At 48.7% G+C, this 14,712-nt stretch overlaps 1 protein-coding gene across 4 annotated transcripts in view; it reads left to right on the top strand.

Moving 5' to 3' along the window:
- The window catches only part of NDRG4 (NDRG family member 4), a 48,467-nt gene that overhangs the window by 3,328 nt on the left and 30,427 nt on the right, over positions 1-14,712 (top strand). For 2 of the 4 annotated variants that reach the window (XM_040329273.1, XM_040329271.1), the window contains exon 1: positions 14,146-14,239. The exons of the other annotated variants lie outside the window; for them this stretch is intronic. In XM_040329273.1, coding sequence (XP_040185207.1) covers positions 14,197-14,239 — 43 coding nt within the window. In that variant the 5' untranslated portion in view covers positions 14,146-14,196. Of the gene's footprint in view, positions 1-14,145; positions 14,240-14,712 lie in introns of those variants that run through there. 4 annotated transcript variants of the gene reach the window in all.

The raw sequence follows: 14,712 nt of genomic DNA, 5'->3' as shown, positions 1-14,712 counted from the left end.
CTCTCATGGATTGTGGATCTGCCGCTGGGGAGTGAGGACCACTTCTTCTCCTGAGTCCTTGAACTGCCACTGGGAGGATGAGCCGGCTGCTCCATCCATCGTCCTCTCATCCAGCTACTGGGAAGATATTCCTCTGTCTCCCAGGTGAACAAATTATTGTTGGGGAGAGAAGACAGTTTCCTCCGCTCTGGCTGACTGTTGGGGAGGGAGGATGGCTTACTCTGCTCCCAGACTGTGGATCTGCTGTAGATTAGGAAGGACAACTACCTCCTCTACCGGACTGTGGATTTGCTGTTGGGGAGGAAGGGCAACCACTTTCTCTCCCTAACTGTGGATCTTCCACTGGGGAGTGAGGATGGCCTACTCCTCTCCTGGGTCCTTGAACTGCTGCTGGAACGGGAGAGCGACCACCTCCTCTTCTGGACTGTGGATCTGCCACTGGGGAAGGAGGATGACCACCTTCTCTCCTGGACTGTGGATCTGCCGCTGTGGAAGGAGGATGACCACCCCCTCACATGGACTGTGGAAGGACGACGACCACCTTCTCTCGCTAACTCTGGATCTTCTGCTGAGGAGTGAGGATGGCTTCCTCCTCTCCAGGGTCTTTACACTGCCGCTGGGGACGGAGAGCGACCACCCCCTCTACCACACTATAGATCTGCTGCTGGGAAAGCCGCCACCTTCTCACCCTGGGCCCCCAGAACTGCTGCGGGTGTGGGGCAAAGGGCTTGGACCCTCTGGCCAGTTGCCAGAGCTTAAAGTGGATGTAAACCCAAATTTGTTTTATTTATTTGTTTTATGTCACAATGTAGAGTATAATATATGCTATCATCTGTGCCCAGTCTTGCCACACAGAGTTAAACCAGCTCTGAGCAATCCTCTTTTTTTGTTTAGTGAAATAAAAGGAACTTACAGAGAAAAACCTTAGTCCCTTCTGCCCCCTTGCTGTGAGTGACTGGTTATTTACATATCTCATGCACTAGCCTGGAGACAGGTATTATTTTTTTAATTCTCACCCCCACTCCTTTTCTGAAGTCATGTGGTTACTTTTCTGGATTTTGACTGGATTTTAATGATTAAAGCATAATTTAGTGTACGGAATACACAGGAAAAAATACATGTTGACAAGGGGAGTGTAGAGGAGGGCAGGGAGTCTACTGACATCACGACTCCACCCACCGAGCTCCAGACAACAGACCCACCCATAGAATCTGCAGTTTTTCAGTTCTTATAACAGACAGAAGGGAAACATTTGACAGGTAAGGATACATGCAGGAGTCATGTATATCCTTATAGATCAGCACTATGGCAGTAGATTAGAAAGGATGAGAGTGGGTTTACATCCACTTTAAGCCGGATTTGTAGACAAGGGTGGACAGAGCTGGGCAACACTCTTGTGGCCAGTGCTTTGGCTGCAGAAGTTTGTTGTAACTCCACAGATGCTGCTGGCATGAAATCCCATGTCCCTGTTGGTGTGGGAGAAAGGCCGGCTGCCTCTTCTCTCAGAAAGACTGAAGCTGCTGTTGGTGCTGGGCAGAGCTCTGTGATGTTCTGCCCTGATGCCAGCATTTCTGATGGAGGCTCACTAATTTGTTCCTCCTCAGCAGAATAGTCTAATCTCCAGTCTCTGAGATTGCTAAAAATCTAGGGCATGGGCTGGCAGCACTTGGACCCAGTGCCAGTGCTTCGGTGGGTGACTCATAATCGTTAACATCCATGGGTGCTGGGGCATACTGTTGAGCTTCGTTGAACAGTATTTTATATGCTTGTTCTAACTCCCACTCTTGTGTAATTATAAAGTTCAAGTCACTTCTTAATCCAAGCTCACTGGGAAGTTCCAACTCCCTAAAATCTCAGATGTCCTCCCATCTCCACTCCGCTGCACTACCAAAATGTGGATCCTCTTGAAGCGTCTTGGATACACATCCTGGGCCAGTGTAGTCAAAGCCTCCTATAGGCAGGGCCACTGATAGGCCAGTACAACTGGCCCAGTTGTACCAGGCCCGGCCAGCAGGGGGGCCCGGCAACCTGAAAAGATAAGTAGTTAAATGTAAAAAATAAATAAAAATGACCGATCAGGGTCCCTTAACATCGTCCAGCACCAATTCCATAAGCCGCACCATCACGGAAGAATATCTGAGAATATCATCTGCGCCTGCTCCTCATGCCATGCTGGCTCAAGTCCTGGCCAGCGCGTCCTCTGTAGTGCTGTCACCTCCTGGTGCCGCGGAGTGATTCTGATTCCTCTCTCTCCGCGTGAAGAAATTGCATTGAGACGACTCAAGGGGAGCAGCGGCGGCAGAGGATATTGGCAGAGGCATCCCATGATCATCTACTGGAATAGTTTAGATCAGGAATAAGTTACTCCTTGGGCCCAGCCAACAATTGCACAGGTCAGGTCTGGTATGTGCTTGCTTGAGGGGGGGGGGGGAGCGCAGCAGCATCTATACATTGTGGCATGGGTGGCTCTGCCTACCCATAATGCATGTGCTGCCTGCAGAGACAGTGCCACCCATGCTGCCAAATCACCAATGCCGTAATGTGCTGCAGACAGTGCCACCCATGACGCTAATGCCATAACGCATGTGCTGCCTGCAGAGACAGTGCCACCCATGCATTATGCCAGTCTGCAGCACAATATGGAATTGGTGGCATGGGTGGCACTGTCTGCAGCACAATATGGCATTGGTGGCATGGGTTCCACTGTCTGCAGGTAGCACATGCATTATGGCCCATAACGCATGTGCTGCCTGCAGAGACAGTGCCACCCATGCTGCCAATGCCGTAATGTGCTGCAGAGACAGTTTCAAGGCGGGGGCTGGGGAGGGTCCAGGGGTGGGGCTGAAGGCGTGACCAGGGGTGGAGCTGCAGGGGCCCCTTCAGGTAGGCTGTACGGGGGCCCCATGATTTCTATCAGCTGCCCTGCCTATAGGATTGCTGTTTTTCAGCCGACATGCTTGCATAGCATACAATTATAGCACCCGATATGCATCGTCCAGTGACATTTCCGTCTAGACCAGCCTATCCAGCTCTCCTTAGGATGGTCTCCTAGGGATGGTATACACAAATCCAATTGCAGCCAGTACAAATCCATGGACATAGGGGGACCTTTCCATAATCGTCTTGCTCCACTTGGAGATCCTCTATGCAGAGCTCTCGGCAGATTGCATCTCTCTCAATACCAGCATGTCCTGGGCAGAACCAGGCTCTCCATACTGGGCGAGCATCTCTTGCATTGAAAACTGGGACTCCGCTTACATGGTATGATATCGAACACTTCTTCAAAATCATCCGACACCGGGCCCCAGTGATGGTTTGGACTGTCCGTAGGAAGCAGATTCCTCCGCTGCCAACCAAATGTGACAGACCACTTGGCACCCAGCCTAGGGGTTTCTGCCAAGATACAGCTTCCTTTACTCTGAAATCAGGACTCAGGTATTATAGCTAAGAATTGCACCCAAGTACTAGATGGCACTAGCTTAGGTGCAAACTGGTACTGACTTTATTGTAAACTCACACAGAATGTATACCAAACAAAATCAGGTAAGAGCTTCATCACATTATTCTAAACATTGCAAACTTTAAACAGTAATATCAGTACATCAAACGGTACATCTAATGAACAGCTAATATCAACATCCCACAATGTTTTGGTAACGAGGTGAAGTGGACACAATACTTGCAGGCAAACAGAAACAAAGGGGTGACTCAATTAACAATGGGGATTCACACCTAGGCGGAAAACAATAGGGAATTATAAAATAAGAGACAGACCCCTTCTTCCTGTGTATAGGACATTTTGGAAGAATATAGATCTGTATGGTATTGGACTAGTTCAGCTATAAAAGCAACATGCAAATTAGTTAGTCTGCCATTGGGCAAGTTCAGTGCTCCTATAGCTGGAACAGCAGGCCTAACATTTACTATGGTAGCCAGGAAGCCAACCAGTCTCTTCCCCCTCCCTAGAGAAGAAACGTTTTTGTTTTTTTTCCATCTTAGAATGTATTACATGGGTTAAAGTATCTTGCGCTGAAATCCAGGCTGGTTTAGAACTATCAGACAGATGCAATATATACTCCTGCTCATGCCGAGTCAGCTGTTCCTCATGTTGGTTTGCGTCGGACCTAATAGCATTAATGTTAGAAATGAATATACCTCGCACAGAGCATTTAAATGCCCCCCATTTGACCAAAACATCGTCATAGGGGGAATTTTCAGCAATAAAGCTAGTTATGTGCTGTGCAATGGTATTGTTTGCTGGTAACCATTCCAACCAGAACATATTTAAAGCGGAGTTCCACCCAAAAGTGGAACTTCCACTTTAAGCACTCCTCACCCCCTTACATGCCACAGTTGGCATGTAATTTTTTTTGGGGGGGGGGAGTGGGGGCTTTGGTAAGAGTGGGACTTCCTGTCCCACTTCCTCCTTCCGCCCATGGACCGCCTCAGCGACTAGGAGATCACCTGTCCATTCATAGAGCGCAGCGCGACTTGGGCATGCACAGTGAGTGCCCAGCCGTGAAGCCGAAAGCTGTCACGGCCAGGTGCCCACACTATGAACGGAGGCGCTGGCTGGAGAGGAGCGGAGCTCCGGGCGGGAGGCGTGGCTGGACCGTGGAGCAGGTAAGTACCTGTTTTTCAAAGTCAGAAGCTACACTTTTTGTAGCTGCTGACTTTTAATAAACACCAAAAGGCTGGAACTCCCCTTTAAGCACCATGGGGCCTTAGATAAGGTAGTTTGGTGTCTAGCCAAAAGTAAAAATACTAGAGGAGAATGGTCTGATATCCCCCTCGGGTAATATCGGAGGAACGGCCTGAGACAAGCTCACGCACAGGTTTATATGTGAGAGCGTCCCATAGAGAGACATCTTAATAAACAGATTACACATAACAGCAGGAGACACCAGCATCAGGTTGATTTGAGCTAATTATGCTAACATCTCATCTGAGTCTAGGAGGAGGGGGGGGGGGGAAGCAGTCATTACTGGTTTGGGTACAGAGGCCCCAAATCTGTATCCAGGTCCTAGGTTCCCAGAGTCAGTGTGTTTTGGGGAGACATGGACCCAAATCCAAAGCAAAACCACTCCAAAGTTCCCCCAAGCACACACCTCCCAAAGAATAGAGCCACCTCAAAAGCCAGGGCCCATAGGCAAGAGGATACCCTGCAGTCCCCTCCAAAGGCCCTTGCCCGGTTGGGTCTGTCACAGTCTCTATCTGGGTTCTATATACACTGTGTGGCATGCTTGATCTCTAAGTGTTCTCTGTATACACCATGTGCCAGGCTTGATCTCTATCTGGGCTCTGTATACACCGTGTGCCAGGCCTGGTCTCTATGCACTGTGTGCCAGGTTTGGTCTGTATCTGGGCTCTGTATACACCGTGTGCCAGGCCTGGTCTCTATCTGGATTCTGTATGCACTGTGTGCCAGGTTTGTTCTCTATATGGGCTCTGTATGCACTGTGTGCCAGGCTTGGTCTGTATATGAGCTCTGTATATACTGTGTGTCAGGCTTGGTCTCTATCTAGGCTCTGTATATGCTATGTGCCAGGCTTGGTCTCTATCTGGGCTGTGTATATACTGTGTGCCAGGCTTGGTCCCTATCTGGGCTCTCTATACATTGTGTGCCAGGCTTGGTCTCTATCTGGGTTCTGTATACACTGTGCCAAGGTTGATCTCTTTCTGGGATCTGTATACACTGTGTGACATCTCTCTAGTAAATGTATACTGCATAATATGTGACCTCCTCAATGTCTTTTTAATACACAATTCCTCTTTTTTTGGATTTGCGATGGAAGTGATGACATGTAAATGCCATTTATGCTCTTCCTCACTGTATATTATTGAAGGGATTTTAGGTTCCTATTTTTGCCCCCATTATAACTGTTTTATTTATGTTACGTAATAGTAGTATGTTAATATGATATTCACTCCTGTATGCTAGATATTGTAATGTTGAGAATACAGAACAAGGGTGCTAATTATTTTTTTCTGGAGCAGGTGGTGGCACCAGGATGGTTTCATGTGAAGGATAGTCAGGAATGTAGGGTGGAAGGTGCAGGTATAGGGAAGATGGGTGTATTGCGTTGGGAGGGTCTGTGGTAGAATCCGTGGTGTAGGGCAGGGTGCTTATTATGAGAATTGTGTAGAGAAGAGTTGGTATTGGAAGACAGTGTTAGTTGAGTTAGCATGGTGGAGAATGATCAATGGTTATAGAGTAAGCAGTGTGTTACCCAGTAGAAGGTAGTTGGCTTGGGTAGTGATAGCTGACCTTAGACTGGAACAGTGGTGGTCGCTCATTAGGGGCACAGCCCCCCTAATCCATGCACCCAGCTCCTAATCTCCAAGCCGAAGTGGGAGCGGGTACCTGTCAATACTAGGTACCCCCCCCCCCCACACAAAAGCTTCCCCTTTTGGGTGGAGCACCACTTTAATTAGCTGCTTTTTTATTTCCCTTAAAAACACAAATCTGCAGAAACTGTTGCGCATGAAGTTGTATCGTCAGTGCCTGTATGCTCGGTTGTCATTATTAATCTTGTATGGTGTGGCTGATCCCTTGAGTTCTCTGTATTGCAGTGGTTAGCAGAGAACAAGATGATTGTATGCAGATTATTAGCAGTGTGTGGAAGTTTGTCATAGGTAGGGACAGATCTCATTGTCAGACCGGGTCTGTGTGTCTCTGTGTGTGTGTGTGTGTGTGTGTGTGTGTGTGTGTGTGTGAACGATGATGGAATAGAATTCCAGCTCACAGGATATCTTGGGTAATCGCCTAACTACCACACCATTCGAGTACACCAGATTGTATGTGAGATTTACATCTGCTTATGTGTGTCCGGCCAGCTAGATATTGGTTTAGTCTTCTTCTAGTAGTGGCCGGTGGTATTGCAGGTTGGGACTGTGGGTTTTTGTTCATGCTAATGCTAGTAATACTGCTTGGTTTAGTTAACCTGTAACTACTTTGGAGGGCAGTGTGTGTGTGTGTGTGTGTGTGTGTGGTGTGTGCTTCACTCGTCTCGGACACCATTCTTACATCCAATTAGCTTTCTTCACACCCAACCCCCTCATGCCTTAAAGATGTTGTAAAGGTAAAAGTTTTTTAGAATGCATTCAGGTGAAAAAACATCTACTGATTATAGGCCCCCCGAACCCCCCCTTTACTTACCTGACCCCTCGAAAGTCCTGCGCTGTGAATGCACAGGCTTCTCGGCCATCTTCCCGGCTCTGTCATTGGTTGATTGAAAGCAGCGCAGCCATTGGCTCACGCTGCTGTCAATCACATCCAATGACGCAGCGCACCGGGGGCGGGGCCGAGTGATACAGTCGGCAGCTATGGCCACCGGCTTTTTTTACAGGAGCGCGTCCGCAAAGACTCAGCACCATGCGAGCTCGCTCGCATGAAGATGTTGAGTCATTGCTGGGGGGGGGGGGGAGCCGAAACAGCCGCCGAGGGACCCCAGAAGACCAGGTTTGGGGCCACTCTGTGCAAAACGAGCTGCACAGTGGAGGTAAGTATAACATGTTTGTGTGTATACTAGCATACTAGCTCATTATGAAATACTTACCTTAGAACGAGGCGTTGACAGGTGATCTCAGTCCACGCCGAGGAAGCTGATATTTTCGCTCGGCGTGTCTTCTGGGTATCGTGGCTCCGGCACTGTGAGTGGCCAGAGCCGCGATATCGTCACTCCCTCGCATGCGTTTGGGAGACTTCTTTCCGGCAAGTTCCGGCAGCATCTGACGGACATTCAGTCGAGCACTCAGAGCCCATGTGCCGCTAAAGTCAGCAGCTGCATGCAAAGGTCTTTTTACCTACAGGTAAGCCTTATTATAGGCTTACCTGTAGGTAAAAGTGAAAAAGAAGACTTTACTACCGCTTTAAAGGCAGAAGTTTTTTTTTTTTTATCTTAATGTATTCTATGCATTACAATAAAAATCTGTGTGTAGCAGCCCCTCCAGCACCCCCTAATTAGTTACCTGAGCCCCTTCTCTCTCCAGCGATGTCCACAATCCCCTCAGCCATCCAGGACACTCCTCCTGATTGGCTGAGACAGAGCAGGGGCACCATTAGCTTCCGTGGCTGTCAAGCAAAGTCATTCAGCCAATCAGGGGAGAGAGGGGGCAGGGCCAGGTCAGGGCTTCCGTGTCTGAATGGATACACGGAGCTCTGATTCCACTTCGGTGCCCCCTGTAGTAGAGCTGCACGATTCTGGGTAAAATGAGAATCAACAATTTTTTGCTTAGAAGATAGATCACGATTCTTGCGGCGTAACATCATCCTTCACATTAAAACAAAAAAAATTGGGCCAACTTTACTGTTTTTTTTTATTTTTTTTTTTTATTATTATTCATTAAAGGGGTGGTTTCCCTAAAAATAAACTTTTGACATCGCATTTAGCAAATAAATTACAATTAGAATCGGCTTGTTTTATTTAAAAAATACCTCCGTACGTATCGTTTCCTATATTCGGTCCCACCGCCACTTCCGGGTACGATGCAGGCGGTGGGCGTTCCTAATTGATGGACAGGCATCCGACCGACGCATCCATCGCGTCACGAGATGCCGAAAAAAGCCGAACGTCGGTGCGCATGCGCCGTATAGAGCCGCACCGACGTTCGGCTTTTTTCGGCATCTCGTGACGCGATGGATGCGTCGGTCGGATGCCTGTCCATCAATTAGGAACGCCCACCGCCTGCATCGTACCCGGAAGTGGCGGTGGGACCGAATATAGGAAACGATACGTACGGAGGTATTTTTTAAATAAAACAAGCCGATTCTAATTGTAATTTATTTGCTAAATGCGATGTCAAAAGTTTATTTTTAGGGGAACCACCCCTTTAAAGTGTATTTTCTTTCCTCAAAAAATTGCATTTGAAAGACCGCTGGGCAAATAAAGGGGGACATAAAATATTGCAGCAATTGGCATTTTATTCCCTAGGGTCTCTGCTAAAATATATATAATGTTTGGGGGTTCCAAGTAATTTTCGAGCAAAAAATATTGATTTTAACTTTAACAAGTGTCAGAAAAAGATTTGGACTTTAAAGGAGTTGTAAAGGAAAACATCTATTGATACGCCGCGTAAGTTATACGATGCGCCGTTGTATCTTTGTTTTGTATCCACAAAACAAGATACACCTGAATGTGGACTAGATCCGACTGACGTACGTCTTAGTACGCCGTCGGATCTTAGGTGCATATTTACGCTGGCCGCTAGGTGGCGCTTCCGTTGATTTCCGCGTAGAGTATGCAGATTGGCTAGATACGCCGATTCTCAAACGTACGTCCGCCCGGCGCATTTTTTTACGTCGTTTACGTAAGGCTTTTTTCGGCCTAACATTACCCCTGCTTCTATGAGGTGTACGCAATGTTAGGTATGGACGTCGGGACAGCGTTGAATTTTCCGTTGTTTGCTTAAAACGTTCGCAAATAGGGCTTTGCGTAAATTACGTTCACGTCGAAAGCATTGATTATTTGCGACGTGATTTCGAGCATGCACACTGGGATACCCCCATGGACAGCGCAAGCGCTTTTAAAAAAAAAGGCCTTTACGTGGGGTCAAGATGAATTAACATAAAAGACGCCCACATCTTAGTCATTTGAATTTCGCGCCCTTACGCCGACACATTTACACTACGCCGCCGTAACTTACGGCGCAAATTCTTTCTGGATAAGGAACCTCCGCTCTAAGTTACGGTGGCGTAGTGTATCTGAGATGCGCTACGCCTGCCTAAAGATAGGCAGTTCTTTGTGGATCTGGCCCAATGTCTGCAAGGTAGACAGACAGAATAGTGCAATGATTCTGTTAAAAAAAAGAGTAAATACCTATTAAATTCCTTCATCTATATCACCTCCGGCATTCTAGTTTCTGTTCTCTCATTCACTTCCTGGTTTGCGGCGCTCGGTCATGTAAGAACTACATTTCCCAGTATGCATTGTGGCACGCCCAGTAATTCACACCTCCTTGAAGTCTCTAACACGTAAGAAGTGGTTAAACTTCCTGCATTTAATCGAGATCACAATATTTTAACGATTAATTGTGCAGCTCTACCCAGTAGCAATCTTATAGCTGAGGGGCACTTAAAGGAGGGAGGGGCTAGGAGCAGAGAAGAAGGACCCGAGAAGAGGAGGATGCAGGCTGCTTTGTGCAAAACCAACCTTTACAATCACTTTATTAATTTCACCTTAAAAAAAAAAAATCCATACTGCTTTTAATTATTATTTTTAGAATTCCTAGGTGGGCAGTGCATAGAAAAAGTTACAGAAATGTGCACAAAAGATATAAAAACATAACATAAGAGAGTGAGACATACACAAAAAAACAGTATTAAAAATAAAAGAGATAAAACATATAGAAAGATTACTTTTCCTGCTTCTGGGATCAAAAACGCACACATATAAATGGGACCCCACAGAGAGGATAATATTTGATTGCAGATCCCCATCGCTATATGTGCGTTGCCACCCACTCAGACTATCCAATGGAAGGGGCGGGATGCTGCACACTATCTCAGTAGCACAGGTAGTCATTTGTACAAAACAATCTTCAAATTCTCCTAACTATTGTTATGTATTATTACACAGGATTTATATAGCGCTAATTGTTTGCGCAGAGCATTACAACATGAGAGCAGACAGTACAATTTCAATACAATTCAATGCAGGAGGAATCTGAGGGCCCTGCTTATTAGAGCTTACAATCTAAGAGGGGGGGTCAAGTGAAACGAGGTGATAACTGTGGGGGATGAACTGATGGAGAAAATGAAACTACAGTTAGGCTGCATGCACACCTTTGCGTAGGCGATATGCGGCATATTGCGGCGACATAAAATAGGCGTTTTTTCCAGCGATTTGCGGAGACAAAACGCGTCGTTTTTGAGCCTTGTTTTTTGCTGGAGGGGTGATTTTAACATTGTCGGCTATGCCCCGAACGCCGAAGTCGCCCGAAAAAAAGGGTCCGGGACTTGTTTTGAGCTTCAGGCGTTTCGGCGTTCGGCGTGGAGATGTGAACCATCTCCATAGCCGACAATGTAAAATCACCCCTCCAGCGTATTACAGGCTGCAATAGCGGCGGGCGTTAAAACGCCTAGGTGTGAATGCAGCCTTAGGTGTGGGCAGGATAAGCTTCTCTGAAGTGGAGGGTTTTCAGGGATCGTCTAAAAGCTAATAGAGTAGGAGATAATCAGGCAGAGTTGGGTGTGAAGACAATATCAGGTAAAGGTGGGTCAGTAGTGTAGGGTAGAGGTAGGTGTGAGGATGGTGTCGGGTGGAGGAGGATCATGGTATAGGACAGAGGTGGGTGTCAGAGTGGTGTCGGGTGGAGGAGGGTCGGGGTTGTAAGGCAGAGTTGGACAGGAAGACTATGTCAAATGGAGGAGGGTTGATGGTGTAGAGCAGAAGTCGGTGTGATGATGGTGTCAGGTGGAGAAGGGTCCGTGGTGCTGAGCAGAAGTAGGTGTGATGATGGTGTCAGGTGGAGGAGGGTCTGTGGTGCTGAGCAGAAGTAGGTGTGATGATGTCAGGTGGAGGAGGGTCTGTGGTGCTGAGCAGAAGTAGGTGTGATGATGGTGTCAGGTGGAGGAGGGTCAGTGGTGTAGAGCGGAGGTGGATGTGAGGATGGTGTCAAGCGAAGGAGGATCGTGGTGGTATAGAGCAGAGGTGGGTGTGAGGATGGACTTAGGTGGCGGACGTTCATAGTATAGGATAGAGGTGGGTGTGAAGATGGTGTCATGTTGAGGAGGGTTGGTAGTATAGGGCAGGGGTGGGTGTGAGGATGATGTCAGGTGAAGGAGGGTCATGGTGTAGGATAGAGGTGGGTATGAGGATGGTGTCAGGTGGAGGAGAGTTGGTGGTGTAGGACAAAGATGGGTGTGAGGATATTGTCAGGTGGATGAGGGTCGGTCTGTAGTATAGGACAGGAGTGGGTGTGAGGATAATTTCAGGTGGATGAGGGTCGGTAGTATAGGATAGAGGTGGGTGGGATGGTGTCAGGTGGGGGAAGGCCAGTGGCGTAGAGCAAGGTTTCTTAACTCCAGTTCTCAAGCACCCCCAACAGGCCATGTTTTTAGGATTTCCCTCAGATGAAACCGCTGTGGTAATTACAGATCAAATCACCTGTGCAAAATAATGGAAAGCCTGAAAACATGATCTGTTGGTGGTACTTGAGGACTGGAGTTGAGAAACATTGGTGTAGAGCAGAAGTGGGTGTGAAAATGGTGTCAGGTGGAGGAGGGTAGATGGTGTAGAGCAGAATGGGTATGAGGACAGTTTCAGGTGGATAAGGGCCAGTGGTGTAGAGCAGAGATGGGTGTGAGGATGGTGTCAGGTGGAGAAGGGTAGATGGTGTAAGGCAGAGGTAGGTGTGAGGATGATGTCAGGCGGAGGAGGGTAGATGGTGTAGGGTAGAGATAGGTGTGAGGATGGTGTCAGGTGGAGGAGGGTAGATGGTGTAGAGCAGAAGTGGGTGTCAGGTGGAGGAGGGTAGATGTGTAGAGCAGAAGTGGGTATGAGGATGGTGTCAGGTGGAGGAGGACTGATGGTGTAGAGCAGAGGTAGGTGTGAGGATGGTGTCAGGTGGAGGAGGGTAGATGGTGTAGGGTAGAGGTAGGTGTGAGGATGATGTCAGGCGGAGGAGGGTAGATGGTGTAGGGTACAGATAGGTGTGAGGATGGTGTCAGGTGGAGGAGGGTAGATGTGTAGAGCAGAAGTGGGTATGAGGATGGTGTCAGGTGGAGGAGGACTGGTGGTGTAGAGCAGAGGTAGGTATGTGGATGGTGTCAGGTGGAGGAGGGTAGATGGTGTAGAGCAGAGGTGGGTATGAGGATGATGTCAGCTGGAGGAGAACTGGTGGTGTAGAGCAGAAGTGGGTATGAGGATGGTGTCAGGTGGAGGAGGGTAGATGTTGTAAGGCAGAGGTGGGTGTGATGATTGTGTCAGGTGGAGGAGGGTAGATGTTGTAAGGCAGAGGTGGGTGTGATGATTGTGTCAGGTGGAGGAGGGTAGATGGTGTAGAGCAGAAGTGGGTATGAGGATAGTGTCAGGTGGAGGAGGGTAGATGGTGTAGAGCAGAAGTGGGTATGAGGATAGTGTCAGGTGGAGGAGGGTAGATGTGTAGAGCAGAGGTGGGTATGAGGATGGTGTCAGGTGGAGGAGGACTTGTGGTGTAGAGCAGAAGTGGGCATTAGATTGGTGTCAGGTGGAGGAGGGTTGGTGGTGTAGGGCAGAGGTAGGCGTGAGGATGGTGTCAGGCGGAGGGGTGTAGATGCTGTAGGGCAGAGGTAGGTGTGAGGATGGTGTCAGGTGGAGGAGGGTAGATGGTGTAGAGCAGAGGTAGGTATAAGGATGGTGTCAGGTGGAGGAGGGTAGATGGTGTAGAACAGAGGTGGGGGTAAGGATGGTGTAGAACAGAGGTGGGGGTAAGGATGGTGTCAGTTGGAGGAGGGTAGATGGTGTAGAGCAGAGGTAGGTGTGAGGATGGTGTCAGGTGGAGGAGTGTAGATGGTGTAGAGCAGAGGTAGGTATAAGGATGGTGTCAGGTGAAGGAGGGTTGGTGGTGTAGAGCAGAGGTAGGTGTGAGGATGGTGTCAGGTGGAGGAGTGTAGATGGTGTAGAGCAGAGGTAGGTATAAGGATGGTGTCAGGTGAAGGAGGGTAGATGGTGTAGAGCAGAGGTGGGGGTAAGGACGGTGTCAGTTGGAGGAGGGTCGGTGGTGTAGAGCAGAGGTAGGTATGAGGATGGTGTCAGGTGGAGGAGGGTAGATGGTGTAGAACAGAGGTGGGGGTAAGGATGGTGTCAGGTGGAGGAGGGTTGGTGGTGTAGAACAGAGGTGGGGGTAAGGATGGTGTCAGGTGGAGGAGGGTAGATGGTGTAGAACAGAGGTGGGGGTAAGGATGGTGTCAGGTGGAGGAGGGTAGATGGTGTAGAGCAGAGGTAGGTGTGAGGATGGTGTCAGGTGGAGGAGGGTAGATGGTGTAGAGCAGAGGTAGGTATAAGGATGGTGTCAGGTGGAGGAGGGTAGATGGTGTAGAACAGAGGTGGGGGTAAGGATGGTGTCAGTTGGAGGAGGGTCGGTGGTGTAGGGCACAGGTGGGTGTGAGGTTTGTGCCCGGTAGGGGGAGGGGGGATCTGGCAGTGAGAGGGATGGGTGTAGTCTGTTGGCAGAGAGCGAGGATTGAGTCAGGGCTCTGCATGCAGATGCTAGAAGATGTTTTCCTCCCTGATGTCTCTGTGGCATGGGGAGGAGAGAGGTGAGTGTCCATCCGGAGCACAGCACCCATCACAGTCGCAGCTGCTGCAGCATGAGATAGGATTACTGCAGCTGCTGGAAGTTCAGAGAAGGGAACTTTCACACTCCATGCAGATCGGGAGGCTGGAAATGTAGCACTGAGGGACGCTGGGGGATCATTTAGAGGTTGAAGAAGAGGGATGGACGATTGGAATGGGGGGGCTGGGGTAAATAGTGGGGGGAGATTTCAAAATGAGGGATCTTCAGGGCAGGCAAACGGAGGACAGGTAGGGAGACGGAGGAGCTGGAGGTGTCAGTGATATGCTATGTATATCTTTAGGAGGTGGAGGGTGCGAAATATTTGGAGTGTGTTTGGGTGGGGGCTTTACTGAGGTTTGGTATATAGGTGGGGGAGAGATAAATAGAGGAGGGGATTGTAGGGTGGGGTGGCTGTTTCGAAGAGGGGGGGCAGGGGGGATATAGAAAGATCTACTG

The sequence above is a fragment of the Rana temporaria genome, chromosome 11 (assembly GCF_905171775.1).
Source record: "Rana temporaria chromosome 11, aRanTem1.1, whole genome shotgun sequence".
In the NCBI taxonomy this organism is placed as follows: domain Eukaryota; kingdom Metazoa; phylum Chordata; class Amphibia; order Anura; family Ranidae; genus Rana; species Rana temporaria.
The sequence above is the reverse complement of the archived record's forward strand: the minus strand, read 5'-3'. Positions and strand labels throughout refer to the sequence as shown.